At 35.6% G+C, this 27,564-nt stretch overlaps 1 protein-coding gene across 8 annotated transcripts in view; it reads left to right on the top strand.

The window, feature by feature from the left end:
• TASP1 (taspase 1) overlaps positions 1-27,564 on the top strand; it is a 249,730-nt gene that overhangs the window by 55,620 nt on the left and 166,546 nt on the right. For 6 of the 8 annotated variants that reach the window (XR_004668309.3, XR_004668308.3, XM_003810578.6 and 3 more), the window contains 3 exons: positions 2,478-2,562; positions 13,836-13,915; positions 24,409-24,515. The exons of 1 other annotated variant lie outside the window; for it this stretch is intronic. Coding sequence is in view for 5 of the 7 variants with exons in the window: in XM_003810578.6 (XP_003810626.1) it covers positions 2,478-2,562; positions 13,836-13,915; positions 24,409-24,515 (272 nt within the window). In the remaining 2 variants the exon portion in view is untranslated. The remainder of the gene's footprint in view (positions 1-2,477; positions 2,563-13,835; positions 13,916-24,408; positions 24,516-27,564) is intronic. One more of the 8 variants, XM_055105085.2, reaches the window with a different exon arrangement.

The raw sequence follows: 27,564 nt of genomic DNA, 5'->3' as shown, positions 1-27,564 counted from the left end.
TGGGACGAGAACTCAAAAATGTATCCTAGGGCAGAGAGAGAATACCCAAAGAAGAACACGTTTGGAAGTACGTTTAGACTTCATTGAAGAAGGTGTGGCTATCATTCACTGTATGGCAGAGAAGTTGCTGGGTTACCCAGGCCAGAGCTGGTCTACAGTCATTGTGTGAGTAGGATCAATCCTGTGAGGCAGAGGCAAGCTCAGGCTGGTAGGTGGGCACACAGAGGTCAAGATGCTGTGAGAATTAAACCTCCCTTGGGCAGGATAAAGATTGGGCTTTGGCTCACTATGCAGGCACCCCGTGGAACACTTGCTATGTGTGCCTATGGGGCTGAGGAGTGGGTGTGGGTATCAGTGACCTGAATTGGAGTATGGTCTCATTCTTTCTGGAGCTCTCAGCTATGCTGCTGTGGCACAAATCAGGAGCTGGAGAAAACGTGGTGTTCAAATGCTGGAGAAAGCTGCTCCCTGTGGGCACTTAGTACAGGAGAGTACCACATTGGTCAGAAGTGAAGCCTGGTGCGCAAGACAACACTTTCCTCCTACAGTGTTTCTTTAGTGTCCTCTACTGACAAAGCTTACCTATTGTGCTAGCTGGCAAAGGAAACGTACTTAGAGGGCCCATATCCATTTTCACACATCAGGCAATAAAGGGTGAATTTGTAGCTGAGAAGCAATAAACTGGTTAACTGGAACAGTTACAAAGTAGTCTGACTCCTAGGCTTTTACCTTTGTGTTCTTTCTCCCTCTTATATGTAGTGTATCCTTTTCCTACTGATTTGAAATATTAAATACCTAAATTCAAAAGTGTTTGTTTCTGAACTTTAGCTTTATTCTATTTCATTGACATTTGTTTATTTTGTACTCAAACCACTGTTTTTTAATTAGAATAGCTTCAAATAAAAAAATGATATCTTGCAGGGTAAATAACTCTTCATTTTTCTTTTTCAAAGTTTTATTTTCCTGATTAAGAGTCAGCTTCTTATGTATCCTGGAAATCATTTTGAAGTTTTGATGGAGAATTGGATTTATAAGTTATAAATTGGATTTATAAGTTGTGTTATAAATGTATAAGTTGTAACTTATAACTTATAAATCTAATTTATAAGTTATAAGTTATAAATTTATAAGTTATAAGTTATAAATTTATAACATAAATTGTTAATTTATAAACAATATAAAGTTATAAATTGGATTTATAAGTTGGAGTAAAGATTTGGATTTATAAGTTAACTTGGAAAAGATGAATGTCTTTACAATATTGAATCATCACATCTAGAACTATATTGTTTTAAGAACTAGTAAAGGGATCTGATTTGGGCTTTTCTTTTTTTTTTTTTTTGTATTTCATACTTTTTTTGTGGAAGATTTGGTATTGAGCTACATTTCTACAATTGGTTTTTCTTGGAGTCTGTTGGCCTTAATTTAAATTTTTGTAGTCTCTTTATATATCCCACTGATGATTTGTTTGTATTAATCATTTCCTGAAAGGCAGGCGTATGTATATTAGTGATGAAGGGTATGGTCTCCGATATTGGCTGCCTCCGTGTTAAAACTCAGCGCTGTGATCATGGGCAGGCAACTTAACCCTCTGTATAAATGTTTTCTCATTAATCAGATAGGATTAATAAGTGTGGTTACATGACAGAATTGAAGGATCAGCTAACTCATCCGATAGATTTAAGAATTTGGCACTGGGCCTGGAGCACATTAGGAAATAGTTACTTTCATTGCCTTCCACCATCATCATCATTGTCGTCATCAGTGTCATTGTCTTTGTCATTGTCATCCTGACAGTGTTTATCACACTCAAAACTGTCCTGTCAGTTCTCCTGGATAAGCACTCTCACCTCACTTGTACATACTGGTTAGCCTCTTGGAAAGAATCTGAACCACATTTTAGGTTACAATCTTTTACACAGTTGGCCTCTTCTCCCACCCTTACCCAATTTGAAGGACATTTCCCCGTTCTGTCTCTCTTGTAGGTGACATTTAAAATTTTTGGCTTATTTTTCCCCCATTAATTTTTCTCTCCAAGGTCAATTTGAAGCTGTTTATAATCATGTTTACTCTTTAAAAGGAATTTATGGTTTTGTGGTCACTAAATGCCTGGAGCATGTATATAGTTTTGATAGTAAGATAGTACCATATTTTCAGTTCATTTTAAAAACTCTATTCTGAAATCTATTAAAAAGGAACCTAATTTAAATATGTAGTATTTCAATTCAGCCTTTGCTTCTATAGCACGTGACAAAACATGAGAATATGTATTTTATATTCTTTCTTCTAGGTTTTCATACATTTTTTGATTTAACTCTTATTGCTCATGGTTATTAAGGGTTTTCATTAGTATTATTTGATATATCGAAAAAGAATTTCCAAGATATATTCAAGTTGTTTTATTGAAACAACTGCAAAACTGAGTGGGAAACTGGAAGACATTTCTGACATCTTTTTTGCCAATTTTTTTTTTATAGGAATCAAGAACCCAGTCTCAGTTGCCAACAGACTCTTATGTGAAGGGCAGAAGGGCAAGCTCTCGGCTGGCAGAATTCCTCCCTGGTAACCACTGTTCTTCCTGACTTTCCCTGTCTTTAGTGCATTTTTATCCACAGAAGGCTGATGCTGTTGGTTACATACCAGGTAGCATGCCTTTGAGAAGAAGACAAACTTTGTTCCATGATCTTGGAACATTTTGTACAGCTAATAAAGTTTTGGATAGAAAAGAATATTATGGATTAAAGCAGAAAGGGGATCAGTGTTCAACTGGGCTCATTTTATTATGAAACTTAAAAAAAACTTACACATTGTAGTCCAGAGTCTAAAGTAATTTTTAATTTTGAGAAGTTCTTAGAATAAAAGTACATGGAATATAGTAAATAGCCCTTATAAACCTGTGATACAGCTCCAATTACCAGTGTTTTGTACTTCATCGGTTTCATGCATCTCAGTTTTATTCCTATAGGGTTTTTTGTTTTTGTTTATTTTTATTTTGTTTTATTTTATTTTTGAGACAGGGTCTCACTCTGTCACCCAGGCTGGAGTGCAGTGGCACAGTCATGGCTCACTGCAGCCTTGACCTCCTGGGCTCAAGAGATCCTCCTGCCTCAGCCTCCTGAGTAGCTGGGACTACATGCATGTGCCACCGTTCCTGGACATTATTTTTATTTTTTGTAGAGATGGGGTCTTGTTATGCTGCCCAGGCTCATCTCAAACTCCTGGACTCAAGCAATCCTCCTGCCTTGGCCTCCCAGAGAGCTGGGATTAACAGGCATGAGCCGCTGTGCCTGGCCCCTATAGTATTTTAAAGCAAATCCCTGACATTGTAGTTTACCCTTAAATAGTTTTGTAAGTAATTCTGTGTTTGCACAACATAGCCACCGTACTGTTAGCATGCCTAACAATATTAAAACTTTATGCTTTAATACCTTGTCACACTTAGTCTATGCTCAGCATGCCTGGTTGTGGAGGTTACATTAATGTTCTGTGTTCAAAGTTGTGGTGACAGTGCTGTAGGAATCACTTTGATTCTACTGTGTTTTGAAGTCACAGAAAATAAATTAATATAGTTTAGAAAAATCTTAAATCCTTTACCCAGATAGATTTCAGATTTTAATTATATATGTCCCAGTTTAATTATGGCACTAGAGAGTCAATTATGAAAAAAATCTCAAATATCAATTTTTAATATTATGTGTTTTTGATAAAGCAGTGGTAAGGGAAAGCAAATCTGATTTATTGAGATCCTTTCTAATATGTGTTGGATGGATTTCAGTAAGTTTCCTGATAACTCTGAAAGTGAGAAAAGCCGGGTGCGGTGGCTCACCCTTGTAACCCCAGCACTTTGGGAGGCTGAGGCGGGCAGATCACGAGATCAGGAGATCGAGACCACGGTGAAACCCCGTCTCTACTAAAAGTACAAAAAATTAGCCGGGCATGGTGGCGGGCACCTGTAGTCCCAGCTAGAGGTTGAGGCAGGAGAATGGTGTGAACCCAGGAGGCGGAGCTTGCAGTGAGCTGAGATCGCGCCACTTCACTCTAGCCTGGGCAACAGAGCGAGACTCCGTCTCAAAAAAAAAAAAAAAAATCTTACACGTGCTTCTCTAATGATTTATATTAAACCCATGCTATTTTGTTTAACTGGTATGAGATTACCAATCCATAATTTACTAAGTGTTTGTTCAGTAGGTGCATGCGGAGTCCTTCTAGCCATACCTTTTTAAGGGAGTAATAAGTGCAAAGAGATTGTCTCTGGATTTATATTCTCTGTAATGTGCATTTAAACATGACTGTGTTCTTTCACCCAATATTTCCTATTGTGTGTAAAACCTAATTAACATGAACTAAACAATTTAGAAGATATGTACCCAGTAGGGAGAAAAAGATGTAGTTGTTTGGTTGGCAAGAAAAATAGCATAAACCATGTAAAAAGTATTTTGAAGTTCACCTACGAATCTACCATAATCCCATTGCCGCCACTCCTCATGGCGTTTACCAAGCAGATTCTCAAATTTATATGGAGGAACAAGTGTACAAGAATAGTCAAGACAGTTGTAAAACAGATGAAAGAGTTGGATGTACTTAATGGATAGCATGATACTGTTATATAATACTATAGTAATTAACACAGGTTGATGTAGATATGGATAAAAAGATCAGTAAGAACTGCAAGTCTAGAAGCTGACTCAGTGCATGAGGGAATTTGGTCTATGATAACAGTGTCATCTCAAATCACTGTGGGGAAAAAGAATGATGTATTAAATAAATTGTGTTGGGGCAATTGACTACCTAGTGCAAGAACATTAAATTGCGATGTCACATCACTAAGAAAAAGCCCAAACCCAAAAGTAAAAAAGTGTAGTATAAAAATATTAGGAAAAAATATGGGAGAGTATTCTTATGACTATGAGGCAGCAAAAAATTTATTAAGATAAAAAATAAAGCTAAGTATTGAAACATATGACAAGTGAAGATGTATACCTATTATACAAGTGAAGATACTACGATCAGAATTAAAAGACAGTATGTCCTTTGGAACTGAGAAAAATTATTTGCAGGATATGTAGCAAACAAAAGATTATCCAGAGTATTTATGAACTATAAAATATCAAGAAAAAGACAACCCAAATTTTAAAAATCAGTAAAGGATACAAATAGGCAATTTATGGGAAAGAAAATATTAATGAGATATAAATACATTAAAAGGTGCCCAATAATATTAATCAAGGAATTGTTAGTAAAAAAAAAAAGATGATATTTTCACCATTTTCAAGTAGCAAAATTAACAAAAACCAACAATGTGCAGTATTATTCAGGGTGCAGAAAAATAGATTCTTCTGCTGTTGATGGGAACATAAACAGCCAGTTGAGAGACATTTTGGTATTATTTATTAAGTACAAATTGAAAATGGACACTGTATGCTCTAGCATTTCTATCCTGAGACAAAATGCCTTCATGAGAAGGCTTGTACAGCACATGAAGGCTATAGCATTGTTGCTTGTAGAATATAAAAATGTAAGCTACCTAAATATCCATCAATGGCTAAATAAACTGTTTTCTAGTTATATTATTAGATACCCTGTGGCATTAGAAAAAAGGAGAGAAACATTTGCGTATAGTAACATGGCTTAGTGTTAGAATTAATTTACTTGGGCTGCCTTAACAAAATACCTTAGATTCAGTGGCTCAAACAGTAGAAAAGTATTTCTCACAGTTCTGGAAGTTAAGCAGTCCAAGATCTAGGTTCCCGCCTGTTTGGTTTCTGGTGAGCGTTCCTTTTCTGGCTTGCCTTCTCACTGTGTCCTTACACTAGAGATAGGGATGTAGGGAAGGGGTTGTTGAGAGAGAGAAAAATTTCTTTCTTATAAAGACACTAATAACATCATGAGGGCCCTACCCTCATTTTATCCAACTCTGATTATTTCCCAAAGGCCCCATCTCCAAATATTATCACACTGAGGGCTAGGGTTTCAACAAATGAATTTTTGGGTGGACACAATTCAGTGCACAGAAATAGATCTCACATTGTAGGGTAAAAAAATCAAGTTGCTGATGATGTGTTCATTTTAACTTCTGTTTTCTTAAAAAGATTACAAAACAATGTGATGCATACCTGTTTTCTGCCATCTAGGATAGGAAATAAAACACCACCAAAAGAGTTGGAGCTGCCTAGACTAAACTCTGCCAATTTACATTTCTACCTACAATGTCTTATGATCATTCAACGAAACACTTACCAGGAGTAATATAACATTTAAAAAATCTTTCCAAAGTTAGAAGAGATTTAACATGTACTCCTTGTTCCTTCTACTGTCCCCCATGCTCACCGTGACCCCCATCTCTGCCCTACCCCTAGGTAACAATAACCCTGATTTTCTCATTGCCTCGTATTCTTTCATATTATTACAGCATATACAATACTCTAATTTTCTTTGGCTACATAAATATGTGCATAGATATACAAAAATGACTTGTAAAGTAGGTTACTAAACCCACTGTGATTACCTCAGGGGAAGAGGGAGTAAGATGAGGCAATTGTCAAAGGGGACATATGCAATATTTTAATATTTTACAAAGAGAAAACATATGGGAGAAAGTGATGGCTGCCTCTTTATTAAAATTATATAATAATGCTACACTTGTCTGGAACTAGCTGGTTTTCTCACAAACATAGTTTTCAACTTTATGTTTGAGTGTTCTGATACTATAGGTATTTAACATTTTCATATGAATTTTAGAATTTGTTTTTCCATTTCTGTAAATAGCCTGCCAGAATTTTGATTGTGATTCTAATATATGCATTTATTAAGATTTTTAAACTCTCTCAACTGTAAAGTTTCCAGTATATAGATCTTGCACAGCTTTTATTATATTTATACCTGGTACTTCATTTTTTTTTGATGCTGTGGTAAATGGAAATTAAGCATGTTAATTTCCAACTGTTCATTGTCAGTATATAGAAATGTGATTGATTTTAACATATTGACATTCTATCATGGGAATTTGGTAAATCCATTTGTTTTAGTCCCATTTTTATAGATTCCATAAGACTGACTGACTTTCTTTCTTTCTTTCTTTCTTTTCTTTTTCTTCCTTTCTTTCTTTCTCTTTTCTTTCTTTCTCTCTCTCTCTCCTTCCCTTCCTTTCTCTTCTCTTCTCTTCTCTTCCCTTCCTTTCTCTTCCCTTCCCTCCCCTCCCCTCCCCTCCCCTCCCCTCCCCTCTTCTGTCTCGGAATCTTGCTCTGTTGCCCAGGCTGGAGTGCAATGGCATGATCTCGGCTCGCTGCAGTCTCTGCTTCCTAGATTCAAGCGATTCTCCTGCCTCAGCCTCCTGAGTAGCTAGGATTACAGGCATGCACCACCATGCCCTGCTAATTTTTGTACTTTTAGTAGAGGAGGGGTTGGCCAGGCTGATCTCGAACACCTGACCACAGGTGATCTGCCCACCTCAGCCTCCCACAGTGCTGGGATTACAGATGTGAGCCACCGTGCCCAGCTAAGATTTTTTACATAAATATTATGTCTCCTGGGAATGAATATAGTTTTATTTCTATTTCTAACCTGGATTCTTTTAACTAATTTTTTTCATGCTTTATTGCATTGTCTGGAACCTCCAATGCGGTATATGGTAGAGAAGTGTGAGAGTGGACATCATTCCCTTCTTTGTGATCTTAAGGAAGAAGCATTTGGTCTTTCACCATTAAGTAAGATGATTGCTGTAGGTTAATCACAGATGCTCTTGATCATATTGAGAAAGTTCCTTTCTTTTCCTAATGTATTACCTCATTTTTATACTGCTATGAACTAATACCCAGGACTGGGTAATTTATTAAAAAAAGAGGTTTAATGGACTCACAGTTTGACATGGCTGGCGAAGCCTCACAATCATGGCAAAAGGTGAAGGAGGAGCAAAAGTGCCTCTTACATTACATGATGGCAGGCAAGAGAATGTGTGCAGAGGAACTACCCTTTATAAAACTGTCAAAGCTCATGAGATTTACTCACAAGAACAGCACGGGAAAAACCTGCTCCCATGATTCAGTTATATCCCACTGGGTCCCTCCCATGACACATGGGTATTATGGGAGCTACAATTCAATATGAGATTTGGGTGGGGACACAGCCAAACCATATCACTTAGTGTGCTGAGAACCTTAGTAGGAATAGGTATTGTACTTTGTCAAATGCTTTGCTGCATCTATTGAGATGATCTTATAATTTAAAAAATTTAGCTAATTTAGTGATTCTTTGATTTTTGACTGATAAAGCAGCACTTGCATTCCTGGGATAAATTCTACTTGGTCATAATATATTATCCTTTTTATATATTGTTGGCTTCAGTTTGCTAATATTTGGTAAAGAATTTTTACATATATGTTTATGAGTGATACTGGTTTATAGTTTTCTTGTAATAACTTTGGTTTGGGTTCCTTTTGCTTTTTGGATGTGTGGGGATATATATTTCATCAACTTTGGGAAAAAAATTCCTCATTATCTTTTCAGATATTTTTTTCTGAATCCCTGTCTCTTCTATTCAGAATTCTGATTACATGTAATTTCAGCCTCTTGTAGTAGTTTACAGATCACTCATGATTTGTTTACTTTTTTCATTGTTTTTTCTCTCTTTGTTTCATTTTGAATAGTTTCTGTTGCTGTCTTCAAGTTTACTAATTATTTTTCTGTCTAATCACTTAATGTCTAATTACCTGCTAATCCCATTCAGCTTGTGTTTTATTTATTTATTGTTATTTTTATCTCTACAAGTTTGATTTGCATCTTTAAAAAAATGTCTTCCATGTATCTACTTAACATGGTTAAACTTTCCTCTAGCTTCGTGAACATATGAATGGTGTTATAACAACTATTTAAATATCTTTGTTTGCTAATTCTGTTATCTTTGTTATTTATGGATTGTTTTCGATTGAATGATTTTTCACCTCATAATAGGTTACCTTTCTTCCTATTTTGCATACTTGGTAATTTTTATTGGGTTTCAGACATTGTGAATTTTACCTTTTTGGGTGCTGTGTATTTTTGTATTTTAAAAACTATTCTTACATTTTATTCTAGGATGTGGCTAAGTTACTTAAAAACAGCTTGAGCCTTTCAGGTCTCGCTTTAAACTTACATGAGACGAAAAGCATTTGGCCTTGAGCTAATTTTGCCTTGCTATTGAGGTAGAATCTTTCAAAGTACTGTAACAGATGCACCTAGAATGAGGCCTTTACTTTGGCTGGTGGGAGCAGGAGCTGTTGTTCCTGGCTGTCTGAACTTGGGGACTTTGTTTCTTTTTTTTTTTTTAAACTTTCATTTCATTTGTTCCAGTGCTTTGGGTAATTTCTTGTTACACATTCACTGATCTCTACTTAGCTGAAGCTTAGAGGGATACTCTCTGCAGATCTGTAGCGTACTCTCTATATGCAGCTTTCTCCTCTCTGGTATTGTGAACTCTGGCTACATGGCCTCTCTGGATGCCCAACTATGTCACTTCAACTCAGAGATACTGCTGGAGCTGCTGTGCTGTGGTTTAGAAACTCTCTAGGCAGTAATGAAGGTGAACTCTATGATTGCAGTAAGGCAGTCACAAGGTTTACCTTGTTTTCCTTTCTCTCAAGGATTACTGTCCTATGTTGCCTAATGTCTTACGTCTGAAAACTGTTATTTTCTATATTTTGTCTTTTGTTTTTTTCACCACTTCAAATAAGAGAGTAACTTTGTTCCCTGTTACTCCATCTTGTCCAGAAGTGAAAAATCTCTCACATACCTGGAAGTTCACTTTCTAGATTATAATAGAAATTAGATGACTAGAAATATTTGGATCACATGTAAATAAGCTCAAAGTAAAAACATGATAAATTTGGTTATGTTGATTTAGGGTACTCAGGGAATTTTTTAAAACTATATTACATTTAGACAGTGAACTCTAGAGAGTTTCTACTATAACAAAACACCTTAATATCATAAACTAGTTAGCTTATAAACAATACAAGTTTCTCACAGTCCTGAAGGCTGGGAAGTTCAAGATCAAGGAGCTGGGGGATTCAGTGTCCCATTAAAGGGGGCATTCAAGAGGGCTAATCCCATTCAAGAGGGCTTCACCCTCATGACCTAATCACCCCCCAAAAGGCCCCACCTCCTAATGCAATCCCAATACCTTGGGGGTGAGGTTTCAAACTATGAATTTTGGGGGAACACAGTTGTATATGTTAGAACATTTCAATAATAAAAAAATTAAAACAGAGTCCAAAAGAGAACAGTTATAATTTGGTTGTTATATATTATTTCCAAATATAGCAAGTTTTTCTTTATTTGCATTTTATGTGTTGATAAGCTTTAAATAATCAATAACCGAAGTTATCTTTCTTCAGTTTTTTGTATTTATGAAGAGTAAAGAAGTCATAGATAAAATGGAAATCAGTTCTTGAGTCCAGAGAATTAGTTATGTTCTCCCATATCTTTCTCTTTGAAAACAATGTATTTTGATTACTGGGGTTCCTGAAGATCCTTGAGCGCTTTCTGAACCACTAAATTACACATTTTAGACTGATTATAGTCATGATTCTTTGAAAATGGGAGGTTCCCATCCATGAGAACATCCACGAGATTGTAATTCACATGAGTACATGCATGAGATTGTAATTCCTATCACCGTATTTGCCCAGATAGTCCGTTTCAGGGTGTTTTCTCTGTCAGCACTTGCAGCTCAGTTCCTGAGAGTTTTTTTTTTTTTTTTTTTTTGAGATGGAGTCTCACTCTGTCACCTAGACTGGAGTGCAGTGGCACAATCTTGGCTCACTGCAACCTCCACCTCCCGAGTTCAAACGGTTCTCCTGCCTCAGCCTCCCGAGTAGCTGGGATTACAGGTGCGTGCCATCACACCCGGCATATTTTTTTATAGTTTTGGTAAAGACAGGGTTTCACCATGTTGGCCAGGCTGGTCTCAAACTCCTGACCTCAAGTGATCCACTTGCCTCGGCCTCCCAAAGTGTTGGGATTGCAGGTGTGAGCCACTGCGTCCAGCTGAGAGTTTTAATTACCTCACCTCCGTGGTGGTTTCAGTAGAGTGTTGCTTTTTGTTTTGTAACCATTTAGATCTGCTTTAATGTAAACGAAGATGGGTATAACACAAGGAAAATGCTGTCCTTTAATCTAGAGAAGTTTGACACTCTATTATTTTGTTTAATATCTTGACAATTTTTATTTAATGTTTAGTATGCTTTAGGCACTGTTCTAAATGCTTGAGATATGTTGATGAAGAAACGAAGATCTCCACCTTTATGAAGCTCGAAGCTTTTAAGGAATTTATACAGAAATAAACTAACAGATACAATGTGTAAATTATCAATTATGTAATATGTTAGAAGGTGGAAGAAGGTAAAAGGAGCAGGATAAGGAGATTGTGACTACTGGGTAGAGGAGTGCAGGGTAGTGGGATGCATTTTTAAGGAAGCCTCATGAAGGAGGGATATTTGAGCATGTGAAGGAATTTCCCATTTGGGAAATAGGGAAAGAGCCAGACAGAGGGAACATTCAGGGTGAAGACCCTGAGGCTGGAGCCTCCTTGGTATGTTTGTGGCTTTACACGACATTGAGTAGAGTACACAAGGAGGTAAGAGGAATAAGAGATGAACTGGGGAGCGGTAAGGATCAGATTCCATGGGAGCTTGTAGATTTTTAAAAAGACCCTAGTTTTTACACTGGTCCTCACAAGAGGTTTTACAGGATTTTGAAAGAGGAGTGCCATTACCTGACTTGTATTTTACAAGGATTTTAGTGGCTGGTGTATTGAGAATTGACTGAGGTCAGGGAATACAGGGCAAGGCAAGCATAAAAATAGTGGGGCCACTGCAGCATTGTAGGTATCAGATGATGGTGGCTCAGACCAAGGTGGTAGCAGTGGAGGTGGTGAGAAGTGGTCAGATTCCAGATATGTTATAAAGGTAGAGTCAATGGGACTTTGAAGTAGATTGGCGTGAACCTTTTCTAAAAGTTTCCTCCTCGGAGAATCAGAAGAATGCTTGAGAGAAATTTGAATCGGTGCTGCATTCAATGTTTAGAAATGTGATTTTTTTGACATGTCAGTATAGTTTTTAGTAAAAGCTTCTGCTAAAATGATTTCAAAAGCAATTATATGATATTTTGTGTGATGATGACCTACTATACAATACTTTTTTATGTTAAGGAAAGGGTAGATAGTTAGTATCCTTATCCATAAGATGACATCCAACTATTTGCCTTCCTATGAATATTTTACAGTGCCCAAAGTATTTAAAAACTTAAAGAGTTGACAATAGCAAATTGATTTTACTTAGAATCAAACCTTCGAATGATTAAAAAATATATAAAATAAAGCTAAGAATATTTTGTAAAATGCCCCTCACTGATTCCAGATACTGGAATTGAACCCAAAGTGACCAATGGGAGTGCTGAGAATATTAGATTAACTCCAAACTTTTGTCTTGATCATGTAGTTTACTACTTCAGCTTCTCTTTTACATCTTCTCATGAACAGAATTCTTTCTTTTATCAGTTTTTTTTTCCTAGAAGAAGGAAATGCTAAAAATGCCATCAGGACAGTTCAAATTTGCATCCAAGCTCCTATTTCAGTCATCTTAACATTTGAAGTTTATGTGGCGGCTTTTCTTTGGAGTGGATTTCATTTCGTACAAGAATAGGAAAAACTGTTTTCTATTCTTAGAATCCTTTAGAATTTTTTTTTTAAAGTAGAATTTTGAAGAGGTAAAGTTGTTTATTCTCATTGGCCTTCTCTCCTCTCTATTTAAAATAGTCCCTCCATCCCCATCGTTATGTATATTAGAAAGCAGTTATTGAGATTAACCATTTGGTTTCCCATTGGAACCATTTGGATATGTTTCTGAGGGTCTACTTAGATTTTGTTTTGCCAGTCTGTCACTGGTCTTATTAGCAGTCAAATCTTAAGACTTCAATATGTATTACTTCGAGTTTTTAATGTTGGAATGATTAAAATAACAGAAACAAAAGAATAGGGAGTGGAAAACTAGCAAGTAGGCACAAGTTCAAGGAATCCATTACTAGCTGGCTGAGATCTTTAAGAAGTTGGCTGTGGAAGAAGATGGAGTGATTAATTATTATGGTAACTGCTTGCTATTACTATTTGCTTAGTCAAATTACTTAGGGAATGGGGTAATTATCCTACATGCTATTTGAAATCTTTGAAAACAAGTCTTTTATATTTAGCTAGCAATATCCTTTTATCCACTTTGTTATATTAAAACTTGCTATTTAGGACTTAAAAGTTACTTTTGGGACATACCGTAGTACTTACCACAGTAAAAGTGATTCTGAAGGTTATGTATGTATTTTCGCTGCATCAAGGCTTAGAAATGTAAGCATATATATTTGGGCATCTCCAGATGTACCCACTAATTTTGGATGGATCCAGGTATTCTGCTAGGTAATAATGCCAAATCTGAAGGCATTCACTTAATTGTAAACTGTTAATTTGAGTAACCAATCTTGTGACATTAACTGAGAACCCTGTTGGTCCAAGATAAATCTTAATGTTTTCTACTGAGAAGTCAACCATTTTTACATCTTATTATGTTGAGTTTGCCAGTTTTTACTAGTTAGTTATTGCAAATGGTATTGTAACATTCCAATTGTAAAATTTCTAATTTGGAGAAAAATTTTCAGGAATTTTTTAGCATGCAGTCATCTTATTACTTTGAGGTAAATCTGGAATTATGTCCATATGCAAGACTTTTTCTCAACTGCCTTACCATATTACCTATGTTTATTGAATATGTAGGAGAAGATGACACTGTGAATTTTAAAAATAATTTTTCTGTTGTTAGCTTTTTAGTTGGAGAAGGAGCCTACAGATGGGCAGTAGATCATGGAATACCCTCTTGCCCTCCTAACATCATGACCACAAGTGAGTAAAAACTTAAAAAAAATTAAGCTATATAAGCATATATACCTAAAGTATAATATTACTTCTGTTATGACCCATGTAGTACAGATATTTATGGAAGAATACTTATATGTTGAAAGATTTGTAGTTAAAAGATACGTAGAAAGTTATTTCATTTTAAACCACCTTTGTATTCCTGAGGTCTTCTCACTGCTTCCTTATGCTTTTATAAAAGTATTACTAAAAGATCCCTTTTAGAGATTACTTAAAATAATTACTACTAATAAAACATTAATACCACCCTTCAATGAGAGAGAGAGATGGAGAGAGAGAGACAGAAGAAAATATAGGTCAATATTTAACAGTCCTTGAGCTGAGGGAAGGACTTTTTAGATACAAATGCAAGGGAAGGAAAAACAAAGGTGTGACTACCTAAGAGTTAAACTGAAAAACAGTTATCACAAATATGACAAAGGGATAAATATCCTTAATCTATGAAGAAATTTACCAAATTAAAAACAACACAAATACAAGTAATTGCCCAATATAAAAATGATCAAAAGTCCTAAGTAGATAATATAACATAACTGACAGGCAAATTCAAATTAAAATGAGTACATGTTAAATTTGTTCCCTTTTAACTTTTGAAAGATTTAAAACATATTACTCCTGGTAAGTGTTTGGTTAAATAATCATAGTACATTGTAAGTATAAATGTGAATTGGCAGAGATTTTAGAGGACAACTAAGTAGTACAGATAAAAAGCTTTAAAAGCCTTGTTCTGCTTCTAGGAACCTGTCACTGGAGATAGACAAAGATTTATGTAGAAGGGTGCTCAAGTGAGCATTATTAAGAATATACAAAATTTTGAAAAAAATCTTATACCCAACACAGGAATATGAGTAAATAAATGATCATATATTCTTATAATGAAATGTTATGAAGTAACTAGAAATTGTTGTGAAGACTAATCTCTGATAATGATTGAATCTAATGACTTTAAAAGAGTGAAAAATGAAGTTATAAATATGTATATGTTTGTGTATATGTCTATTTAAAAATATTTGCATAAAATGAGAAAGAAATATTAAAAACACTATTTTTTAAATAAAAATTTTATTTTTATCACTGAAATCTGTGAATATAATTTAAGTAATCAAATGAAAAAGTGAGGATTAACTCCAAGGAAACCAACTTAGTTAAATAGGGTATAATTAGCCAGGTGTGGTCGTGCACTCCTGTACTCTCAGCTACTTGGGAGGTTGAGGCAGGAGAATCCTTTGAGCTTAGGAGTTTGAGGCTGCAGTGGGCTATGATTGCACCACTGTATTCCAGTTTGTGTGACAGAGCGAGACCTTGTGTCTAAAAAAAAATTATATTCAGAATGAATATTCATGTAATGCTGAAAGTTGTAATATAGGGAGGCTAGAGGGAAGAGAAATGTGTGTGTAGCAGTAGGGCTGAAATATGAGAGTTTTAAATTCCCATGATCCCTGTCACTAATTATGTCTTAACAGTCTTTCCAGTGGAACTTATTTTACAGTCCTTATATCAGGCAAACGAATTAGGTCATCTGTCAGTTCCCTTTTTTTCCCTTGGAGACAGGCCACCTGGCCCCTTCCAGTCTCGAGTCTTACTAGGTCTGCTGTGTGGCTGCCATCCTGGACTGTGCCTTGCTTCACCTTGTGATCTCCTTCGCCTCTCTCCAGTATCAGGTTCTCTGTTTCCTGGATCTCATGTGCTTTTCTTCCTTGTTTTATTCCTTATTCAGTACATACGAGACTGAAAATCAGTTTCCCTTAGGTTTTTGAGGAAATTGTTCTCTTATCATCTGGTTTCCAGTCTTGCTATTATTATGCAAGACTCACAAATATTGTGGTGTATTTTTTTCTCTTTGGAAGGAAGCTCTTAATTCCCATGTTTTGATGATCACAATGAAGCATCTTGGGGCATTTTTTTTTTAATTCTTTATGTTGAGTGCTCATTTTGCACATTAAATCTGGACATTTATATGCTTCAGATTTGGAGAAATTAAAAGAAAATTTTGGGATAATTTCTTCCTTCACATTTTCTGTATTTTATTTTCCTAATACCTATTTTTTAAACACTTTTAATTTTAGGGGCACATGTACAGGTTTGTTATATAGGTAAACTCATGTCACAGGGGTTTGTTGTACAGACTATTTAGTCACCCAGGTATTAAGCTAAGTACCCTTTAGTTATTTTTCCTGATCCTCTTCCCCCCTCCCACCCTTCACCCTCAGTTAGGCTCCACTGTCTTTTGTTCCTCTCTGTGTGTCCATGTGTTTCCATCATTTGGCTCCCACTTATAAGTGAGAGCATGCGGTATTTTTTGTTCCTGTGTTAGTTTGCTAAGGATAATGGCCTCCATCTCCATCCATGCTCCTGCTAAAGACATGATCTTACTCTTTTTTATGGCTGCATAGTATTCCATGGTGTATATGTACCATATTTTCTTTATCCAGTCTACCATTGATGGGCATTTAGGTTGATTCCATGTATTTGCTGTTGTGAATAGTGCTGCAGTGAACAGATGCATGCATGTGTCTTTATGACAGAACAACTTGTATTCCTTTGGGTATATACTCAGTAATGGGGTTGCTAGGTCAAATGGTAGTTCTGTTTTTAGCTCTTTGATGAATTACCACACTGCTTTCCACAATGGCTGAACTAATTTACACTTCCACCAGCAGTGTGTAAGCACTTTTTCTCCGCAACCTCACCAGTGTCTTATCTTTTGACTTTTTAATAATAGCCATTCTGACTGGTGTGAGATAGTATCTCATTGTGGTTTTGATTTGCAGTTCTCTAATAATCAGTGATGTTATCTTCTTTCCCACCTTAACCCCTGATAGCCACTAATATATTTTACATTTGTATAATTTTGTCATTTCAAGAATGTAATATAAATGGTATCATACAGACTGTAACCTTTTGGTATTTGCTTTTTTTTTTTTTCCTTCCTCACTATAACTCTCTGGAGATAACATCCAGGTTGTGTTTATCAATAGCTTGTTTTTTTTTTCATTCCTGAGTATTCATGGTATGGAGGTACTACTACTGTTTAGCCATTTACCCATTTATGTCTGGGTTGTTTCCAATTTTTGGCTATTATGAATAAAGCTTCTGTAAACATTCTTGTACTTTTTTTGTAGTTCTTTTTAAAATTATGGTAAAATACACATAACATAAAATTTACCATCTTAAATATTTTTAATGGTATAGTTCAGTAGCTTTAAATATTTTCTTATTGTTATGGAACTAACAGTACCATCAACTATAGAACCCTCTTCATCTCGTAACACCAAAGCTGTACCCATTAAGCAGTAACTCCCCATGTGCCTTCCATTTAGTCCCTGGCTAGTTCATTTTTGTCTCTATGAATTCTGCTTTTATAAGTGGAATCATAGAGTACTTGTCCTTTTGTAATTGGCTTATTTCACTTAGCATGACTTCTTCAAGGTTCATCCATGTTGTAGCATGTGTCAGAATTTCTTTTTAAGGCTGAATAATATTTCATTGTATGTATATACCACATTTTGTTTATCTACTCATCCACTGATGAATACGTGGGTTACACTACCTTTTGGTTGTCATGCATAATGCTACTGTGAACATGGCTATGCAAATATCTGTTTGAGTCCCTGCTGTCCATTTTTTTTGGGTACCCCGAAATGGAATTGCTGGATCACATGGTTATTCTATTTTTATTTTTTGAGAAGCCACCATATTGTCTGTTTTCCATAGTGGCTGCACCATTTCATGTTCTATCAACAGTGCACCAGGGTTCCAGTTTCTCCATACCCTTACCAATACTTGTTCTTTCCTTTACTTTTTAAAAAATAGTTAGCATCCTAATGGCTGTGAGTTGGTATTTCGTTGTGATTTTGATTTGCATTTCCATAATGATTATGCTGTTAAAGTGTCTTTTCATGTGCTTATTGGCCATTTTTATATCTTTCTTAGAGAAATATATATCCTAGTCCTTTGCCTATTTTTCAATCAGGGTTTTTCTTGTTGAGATATAGGAATTCTTCATATGTTCTGGATGTTAACACTTATCAGATACGACTTGCAAATATCTTATCCAATTCCACGAGTTGCCTTTTCACTCCATTGATTGTGTCTTTCACTCCATTGTGTCTTTTAAATTTTTATCTATTTTTTCTTTTATTGTCTGTGTTTTGGTGTTATATCCAACCTTTCCCCTATGTTGTTTTCTAAGAGATTTATAGTTTTAGCTCTTACACTTAGGTCTTTGATCCATTTTGAATTAATTTTTTTATATGGTATAAAGTGGGGGTCTAACTACATTCCTTTGCATGTGGTTATCTAATCTTTCAAACACAGTTTGTTGAAGACTGTTGTTTCCCTATTGAATGGTGCTAGTACCCTCGTCAAATCATTGACCATATATGTGAGAGTTTATTTCTGAACTCTTTAATCTATTGCATTTTTCCGTGTAACGGCCTTTATGCCATTTCCATATATATATATATTTTTTTGAGATGGAGTCTTACTCTGTTGCCCAGGCTGGAGTGCAATGGTGCGATCCTCTGCTCACTGCAACCTCCGCTTCCCAGGCTCAAACAATTCTCCTGCCACAGCCTCCTGTGTAGTTGGGATTACAAGTGCCCACCACCACACCCGGCTAATTTTTTTTGTATTTTTAGTAGAGATGAGGTTTCACCATGCTGGCCAGGCTGGTTTTGAACTCCTGACTTCAAATGATTTGCCTGCCTCGGCCTCCAAAGTGCTGGATTACAGGTGTGAGCCACCATGCCCAGCCTCCATACTGTTTTGATTGCTGTAGCTTTGCAGTAAGTTTTGAAATTAGGAAGTGAGACTTCCAACTTTTTTTTTGTTTCCAAGATTGTTTTGATTATTTAGGGTCCCTTTAGATTGTACATGAATTTTAGGATTGATATTTCTATTTCTTAAAAAAAAAAACAACACTATTGGGATTTTGTTAGGGATTACACTGAATCTGTAGATTGCTTTAAGTAGTACTGACATCTTAACAATATTAAAGCTTCCAATTCATGAACCTGGGTGTCTTTTCATTATTAACATCTTTAATTTCTTTCAGCAATGTTTTGTAGTTTTCAGCATACAAGTATTTTGCCTCCTTGATTTTAGTTTTTTTCTAAGCATTTTATACTTTTCGATGCTATTGTAAATGGGATTGCTTTCTTAATTTCTTTTTAAATTGTTCATTGTTAATTTATAGAAATGCAACTGATTTTTGAGTGTTGATTTTGTATCATACAACTTTTCTGAATTTATTAGTTCTAGTGGGTTTGTGTGTTTGTGTTGGGGGACGGGGTTGGAGATCTTTAGGATGTTCCAAGTATAAGATCAAGTATAATTTCCTCCTTTCCAATTTGAATGCCTTTTACCTCTTTTCCTTGCCTAGTTGCCTTGGCTAGGACTTCCAGTACTTCTAGGACTTCTAGTTCTAGTACTTCTAATATTAGATTTGGACTTCTAGTACTAGAAGTGGTAAAAGTACATATCCTTGTCATGTTTCTGATTTTAGGGGAAAAGCTTTCAGTCTTTCACCATAGATATGATGTTAGTTGTGGGCTTTTCATATTTTGCCTTTTTATGTTGAAGTAGTTTCTTTCTATTTCTGGTTTGGTGTTTTTACTATGAAAGAATTTTGAATTTTATAACATGATTATTTGTGCATCAATTTATGATCATGCTGGGTGGGGTGGCTCATGCCTATAATCCCAGCACTTTGGGAGGCTGAGGCGGGAGGATCACTTGAGGCCAGAAGTTCAAGACCAGCCTGGGCAACATAGTGAGGCCCTGTCTCTGTTTAAAAAAAAAAAAAAAAAAAAAAAGATCATATGGCTTTTTCCCTTCATCCTGTTAATGTTGGTGTATAACATTGATTTTCATATGTTGAACGACCTTTGCTTCTTAGGAATAAATTGCACTTTGTCATAGTGTATTATCCTTTTAATATGCTGCTGCATTTGGTTTGGCAGTATTTTGTTGAGGAATTTTGCATCAACGTTCATAAGGGGTATTGGTTGATAGCTTTCTTATGGTGTCTTTGTATGGTTTTGGTATTAGGGTAGTGCTGGCCTCATAGAATGACTTTGGAAGTGTTTCCTCTTCGTTAATGTTTTTGGTGTTTGTTGTTTAAATGTTTGGTAGAATGCTCCAGTGAAGTCATGAAGTCTGGGAATTTTTTTTTTGCCGGGAGAGTTTGGATTATTGATTCAATCTCCTTACTAGTTATGGGTTAATTTAAATTTCCTATTTCTTCATGATGCAGTCTTGTAGGTTTTGTGTTATTGGACTTTGTTAATTTCATTTAGGCCATTCAATATTTGGGTACACAATTTTTCATAGAACTCTCTTATTTATATGTGTGTGTACATATATATGCATATATACGTTGTCTCAAAAAAAATTATATCTCTATATACATATATATGTGTGTGTGTGTTGTGTATGTGTATACATGCGTATGTATGTGTGTGTATATATACACCTATGTGTGTGTATGTATACACCTATGTGTGTGTATATATGTGTATATACACCTATGTGTGCATGTATATATGTGTATATACACCTATGTGTGCGTGTATATATGTGTATACACACACATAGGTGTATATACACACACATACATACACACGTATACACATACACAACACACACACACACACACACACATATATGTATATAGAGATATAATTTTTTTTTTTTTTTTGAGACAAGGTCTTGCTCTTGACCAGGCTGGAGTGCAGTGGCGCAAACATGGCTCACTGCAACCTTGACTTCCCAGACTAAGATGATTCTTCCATCTCAGCTGCTGGAGTAGCTGGGACTACAGGTGCATGCCACCATGCCTGGCTAATTTTTGTATTTTTTATAGAGACAGGGTTTCACCATGTTGCCCAGGCTGGTCTTGAACTCCTGTATTCAAGTGATTCACCCACATTGGTTTCCCAAAGTGCTGGGATTACAGGCATGAGCCACTGTGCCTGGCCTATAATACTTTTTATTTTTGAAGAATCAGTAGTAATGTCCCTACTTTGATTTCTGATTATAGTAATTTGTCTTTTTTTTTCTTAGTTAATCTAGCTAAAGATTTAAATTTTGTTAATGTTTTCCATGAACTAACTTTTGGTTTTATTTGTTTTTCTCTATTTTTTTGGTATTATCTATTTTATTTATCTCCACTCTGATCTTTATTTCCCTTGTTCTGCTAGCTTTGGGTTTAATTCTTCTCTTACTAGTTCCTTAAGTTTTAAAGCTAGGTTGTTGTTTGAAATCTTTCTTATTTTTTAATGTGTTTATAGCCATAAAATTTTCCCTTCATAAGGCTTTTGAAGTACTTTGTAAGTTTTGGTGTATTAATTTTTACTCTTATCTAAGGATTTTCTGATTCCTTTGTGATTTCTTTCTGTATTTTAGTTTTCACAATTTGTGCATTTTCCAGTTTTCTTCTACCATTGATTTCTAACTCCATCCTGTTGTAGTTGGAGGAGATACATTGTACAATACCTATCTTTTACAATCTATTGAGATTTGATTTGTGCTCACACACAAATGGGACATTTTGGAAAAATGTCCCAAGTGAACTTGAGAAGAATGTGAATTCTGTTGTCGAATAGAGTGTTCTGTTTATATCTTTTAGATCTACTTGGTTTATTGTGTTCTCTTTTCATTTTCTTTTGTGTATATTGTCTTGCTATTTTTTTTTGTGGTTACAATGGGGATTACATTTAACATTCTAAAATTATAACACTCTAATTTGAATTTAGACCAGCTTAACTTCAATAACAAATAAAAATTCTGTTCTTATACAGCTCTGTCTCAACCCTCTTTTGCAAAATTGTATCTTTTCCCATTGTCTGTCTCAAAACAGACTGATAGTGTTTTAACGCTTTAATTTCTTAAATCATGTAGAAAATAAGCTAGGCATGGTGGCTCATGCCTGTAATTCCAGCACTTTGGGAGGCTGATGCTGGCAAATCACCTGAGCTCAGGAGTTTGAGATGAGTCTGGCCGACATGGTGAAACCCTGTCTTTACTAAAAATACAAAAAATTAGCCAGGCGTGGTGGCACGTGCCTGTAATCCCCGCTACTTGGGAGGCCGAGGCAAGTGAATTGCTTGAACCTGGGAGGCGGGGGTTGTAGTGAGTCCAGATTGTGCCACTGTACTCCAGCTTGGGCGACAGAGGGAGACTCTGTCTCAAAAATAAATAAATAAAATAAAATCACGTGGAAAACAAAAAGCATAGTTAGAAACCAAAATTACAGTAAGACTAGCTTTTACAGTTGTCCATGTATTTATCTTTATCAGAGATCATTATTTATTTACAGGTTTGAGTTCTGTCTAAGGTTCTTTCATTTTAACCGGAAGGATTTCCTTCAGCATTTCTTGCAGGGTAGATCCAGTAAAAATGAACTATCTCAGTTTTTGTTTACCTGAGAGTATTTTAATTTGCCCCTCATTTTTGAAGGATCGTTTGGCCACTTCCAGGGTTCTTGGTTGATGCTTTTGTTGTTTCAGCACTTTGAATATATCAACCCACTGTTTCTGGCTTCCAAAGTTTCTGATGAGAAATCTGCTTATAATATTATTGGGGATCCCTAGTAGGTGATAATCTGCTTTTCAAGATTCTCTCTTTGTCTTTGGCCTTTGACAATTTGATTATAATGTGCCTTGGTATGGATCTCTCAGTTTTCCTACTTGGAGTTCCTTGAGCTTCTTGGGTGTTTATATCTTGGGTGTTCATATCTTTCATCAAATTTGGCAAGTTTTCAGCTATTATTTCTTCAAGTAACCATCTTCTCTTTCTCTCTTTCTTTTCCTTCTGGGACTGTACAGTGTGTATATTTGTAAATCTATGCAAGGGCCCCATGAGACCAAAAGTTTCTCAGAGATAGTTTTCTTTCCCCACCTCTTTCGAATACTTTGTTCTTTCTTTTTCTCTACCTTCTCCCTGTTTTCTCCCCCCACCTTCTGTTGGTCTCATGCTCTGCTGTCATCTGGGACAATATTGCCTGCATGCATTTGCTTTTGAGATAGAGGGAGTAATGGACTCAGTTATGGATTAGCTTTACTCTAAGAGAATTAGCCCTTTAAATTCCCAGTTTATTGTGGGGAATGTCTCCTATAAAACTCTGTACTCTTAATGGGCTTTGGGCTTGACGTATCCCTCTTCTTGATGCCATTTAGTCGAATGCAAGTGTGCTAGTGTTGGCAAATGTTCACAGTGCAATAATACCTTTAGTCCTCAGTTTACCCAAGAATTTAGCTTAGTGCTTGTAAGGTTTTGAATGCTTTTAAGGTGGTATTTTAAATATTTTACCCAACATTTTTAGGAATATTCTGTGGATAATTACTCTGAATAACTTAGTCTGCCATTATCAGAAAACTTCAATAACTTTGTCAGTGTTATGTTCCAGTTTGTAATTTCTCTTATCAGCTGGATCTAATTGGCTGTTAAAATCTGTATATCAAGTTTTAAAATTTTGATTATTTTATTGATTGATTGAAGCTCTGTTTGTTCTTCAATTCAGCCTAGTCAGTTTATCATCTTGCTGCTTAATCCTGTTTTTGATGTCTTTCTTTTCTTTCTCTGAGCATAAACGTGTGTTATATTCTGTATCTGATTATTCCAGTATCTGAGATTTTTGCAGGTCAGGTTATGCTTTCTGATATTCGGCTGGCTTTTATTCTTGGTAGTTTATCTCTTATGTGTTTTATGAATTTTCCTTTTAAAACTATGAGCACATGTTGATTGAAACATGGGAGTTCTTTGAGGTCTGGGTAAGTTAAGGCCAGTTTGTTTTTCTGGGGAGTATTTGCATTTGTGTTTGGAGGCCCTTTGAAGCACTGTTGATCACTTTTTTACCCTGAGATCTCACAGGTAATAAGAATTCTACTCGAGGTCTATCTAAATGCCCGCATTAGTCATGAAATTTCTAGGGAGATGTTTCCTCTTTACATCTAGAACCAAAGCTGAGATTTGCAAGTTTTCTGGTTTAAAAAATGTTTTATTTACTTTTTATTATTTTTTGGTGCCTGGTGGCTTTTTTCTCATTCGCCCATTCACTGGGAATATCAGCCATTGAGACTTTCTCCTTTCTTTGTGGATAATCTCCAGTGTGTTTTCTCATACTGCATTGTGCCCAAGTTTCATCTCTTACCTCCTTTGCGCAGAGACCTTTAAAACGACAGTTGGAGGAGGCTTGCATCAACAGATGCCCTGAGGGTAGTATCTGCCTTCAGGACTCCTTCGTTTCTCTGGGTTTGACCATTTTCTTAATTTTAAAATCTTAATTTATTTCTCTTATTCTCCTACTATCCCTGTATACATTGAAAAGACTTTTTAAACCCTTAATTTAACATACTGAAGGATTTTCTTCTGGGAAGTCTCTTCAGGTATCTTATTTGACCCATTGCCCTAATATTTCTTAAATGTTATATTTAATGTTTTTTATTTTTATTTTATAGGATTCAGTTTAGCTGCATTTAAAAGAAACAAGAGGAAACTAGAGCTGGCAGAAAGGGTGGAAACAGATTTTATGCAACTAAAGAAAAGAAGACAATCAAGTGAAAAGGTCAGGTGGTGTTTGAAATATTCAAATTAATGTATCAAATGATGTATCTTCTGCATTTAGATACAAGCTTTAGGACGATACAATTCAGTAGAAATAGAATGTGTGTCACATATGTACTTTAAAGTTTTTCAGTAGCTACATTAAAAATATGTTCATAATATTAGGCTCATAAAAGAGAAAAAGAAAGTAGAAAGAAACAAGGGAAATTAATTTTAATATATTTTATTTAAACCAGTGGATCTAAAATATAACTTTGAAATATGATCAGGGAAAAATTATTAATGAGCTATTTTACATTATCGTTTTTAGTATTAAGTCTTCAGAACCAGTTTGAGTTTTCCACATCTCAATTATAACAGTAAATTTTTATTTGATCTGTACTTATATTTTATATTTGATCTGTATTTATATTTCATAAAAATTTACTGTGAAATAGTAAATTTACATACCAAGTTATTACAGGTATACTTAAATCTTTGTAATAGTTTAATATATTAGAAAATTAAAATTTTATAAAATTAAAAATTCAGCTTTCCATTTGTCCTTGCCTCATTTTAATTTCTGAATAGCTACATTTGGCTCGTGGCTACTGTTTTGGTTCTTACAGTTCCTGATAGTGATTCTTAACATGACTGTTTAGGGAGTAGAGTGTAAGTATAAGAAAATATACATATTGTATTCAGACGTTTTTAGGGATAGAAAGAAATTGAAAACTACAACATTCTTGCTCAGCCTGTGGCTTAGGGATTTCTTAGCATACAGCTCATGATGGGTGTCCCAGGTCACATAGTCATGTGATGTACCTTAGCATTCATCAATATTCTTTATTGTTTAGTTCTTCTGTAATGGCTTAGATACTGTTTTGTCCTTTGCGTCATAGTTTTATATGGTTTACCTATGTATGAATGCACAATACATCATCTTTTGTAGTGATAGATATTTTCTTGGTGTGTTGCCACAAGACAATCAGTTTGGTACAAACCTTTTTAATTTTCTGCCGGCAAAGGATAAGAATTTAGAAGGCAGATGAACAAATTAATAAGTAGATCTTGATATGATGGTGGATAGTCTATTTCTTGGGTTTCTGCATCGGATGTGATGTGTGGGTGAATGAATTTAGGACTTTTTTGCCTTTTTAAAAATTCATGATAGGCCAGGTGCAGTGGCTCATGCCTGTAATCACAGTACTTTGGGAGGCTGAGGTGGGTGGATTACTAGAGCTCAGGAGTTGAGACCATCATGGGCAACAAGGAAAACCCCATCTGTAGAAAAATTTAGCTGGATATGGTGGTGCATACCTGTACTCTCAGCTACTCGGGAGGCTGAGGTAGGAGAATCACCTGAGTCTGGGGTGTCAAGGCTGCAGTGAGCCGTGATCATGTCACTGTGCTCTAGCCTGGGTGATGGAGTGAGACCCTGTCTCAAAAAAAAAAAACAAACAAAAAAAAAACCAAAAACATTGTAATAAAATTTGCATAGAGTAAATGATTTAATCAGTTTTTATAAACATATATGCCCATGTAAACCATACACCTGTCAAGATATAGAATATTTCCAGTTCTTTCATGCTGCTTTCCAGTTAGTCTCCAACTTAAAGGCAGCCACTGTCCTGATTTTTATTACAGTAAATGCTTTTTCTTGCTCTGAACGTTATATAAATGGAATCATACAGAATGTACTCTTTTCTGTTTGGCTTCTTTCACAGAAAGCTTTTATTAGACATTGTATCACCGATTTATTCTTTTTTATTACTGATTAATATTTCCTAATATAAATACACATTAATTTGTTTATCCGTTTTCCTGTTGATGGACATTTGATTTTTTTTCCAGTTTTTTACTATTACGAATAAAGCTGCTGTGAAATTCTCATACCATTCTTTTTGTGGAGATCAGGTTAGGATTTTTATATATAGGAGTTTCACTGCATCTCATGGAGAATATCTTCAGCTGGAATTATTCAAGTAGTTCAGTTTTCCATTCAGGAAATGGTACTGAACTGGGTAGTAAGAAAATAATGGTGAACAAGATGGAGGAAGCTCATGCTCTAATGAGACCTTACATTTTAGGAGAAAGAGACATATTAGCATATAATTAAGATAGTTATTCTTGTAACTGTTATGAAGGAAAAAAAGAAGAACAAAATGATGTGATATAGAGTAACTTGGATGTGAGAGTCTGAATGAAGACTTTATTAAATAGGATGATCAACGGAGACCCCTATGAGGAGATAACATTTGAGGTGACATCTAAAAAATGAGTGGCTTTTATGAAGACTCAGTGGAAGAGTGTTCCAGGCAGAATGAGCTGCATGTGCAGAGGCCCTGTGGGAGTTTGGCACATTACAGGAATGGAGAGAGAGTCAGTGTGCCAAATCAGTGAGCAAGGGGAGAATAGTATGAGATGAAGCTGGAGCAGTTGGTATGGGCTAGCTCCTTTAGGACCTGGTAGATCATGGCAAGGAGTTTGAATTTTATTCAATAATTTTATTCAAGAATTTTATTTATTTTATTCTTGAATTTTATTCAAGAATAATGGCTAGCCATTGAAGAGTTTAAAGTAGGGAAACAGTGCTTTCTTATTCACATTTTGCAAAGTTCTCCATGGGCTACTATGTGAATAATCAGTCCAAGGGGGAGGTAAGAGTAGAAGTTGGGAGACTAGTTACAAAGTCATTGCAGTTTGGAGATTATGGCACCTTGGACTGTAGGTGATAGGGATGGAGATGACGATAAGTGAATATATCCAGAAAATATTTTGAGGGTTTCTAGAAAGACAATATTGATGCCAATAGTTATTGGCAAGAAAGAGAGAGGAATTAAGAGTTTTAGCTGAGCAGAGGATTTAAGGGTTTTAGCTGAGCAGTTGGATATTTGCCATTTACTAAAAGAGTAGAGCTGGGGAAATGGGGCTTTCTGGTGGTAGAAGTAGGCAGTGGAAATCAGTAACTTTCTTAACCTATCTCCAACTTAATGGGCTCAGATTGACCAATGCTTTCCATTTTCACCATAAAAGCTATTACTTGATGCCAATAGCACCTTAAACACCCA

Source organism: Pan paniscus, chromosome 21 (assembly GCF_029289425.2).
Source record: "Pan paniscus chromosome 21, NHGRI_mPanPan1-v2.0_pri, whole genome shotgun sequence".
NCBI lineage: Eukaryota > Metazoa > Chordata > Mammalia > Primates > Hominidae > Pan > Pan paniscus.
This window is presented reverse-complemented; position numbering and strand designations above follow the sequence as displayed.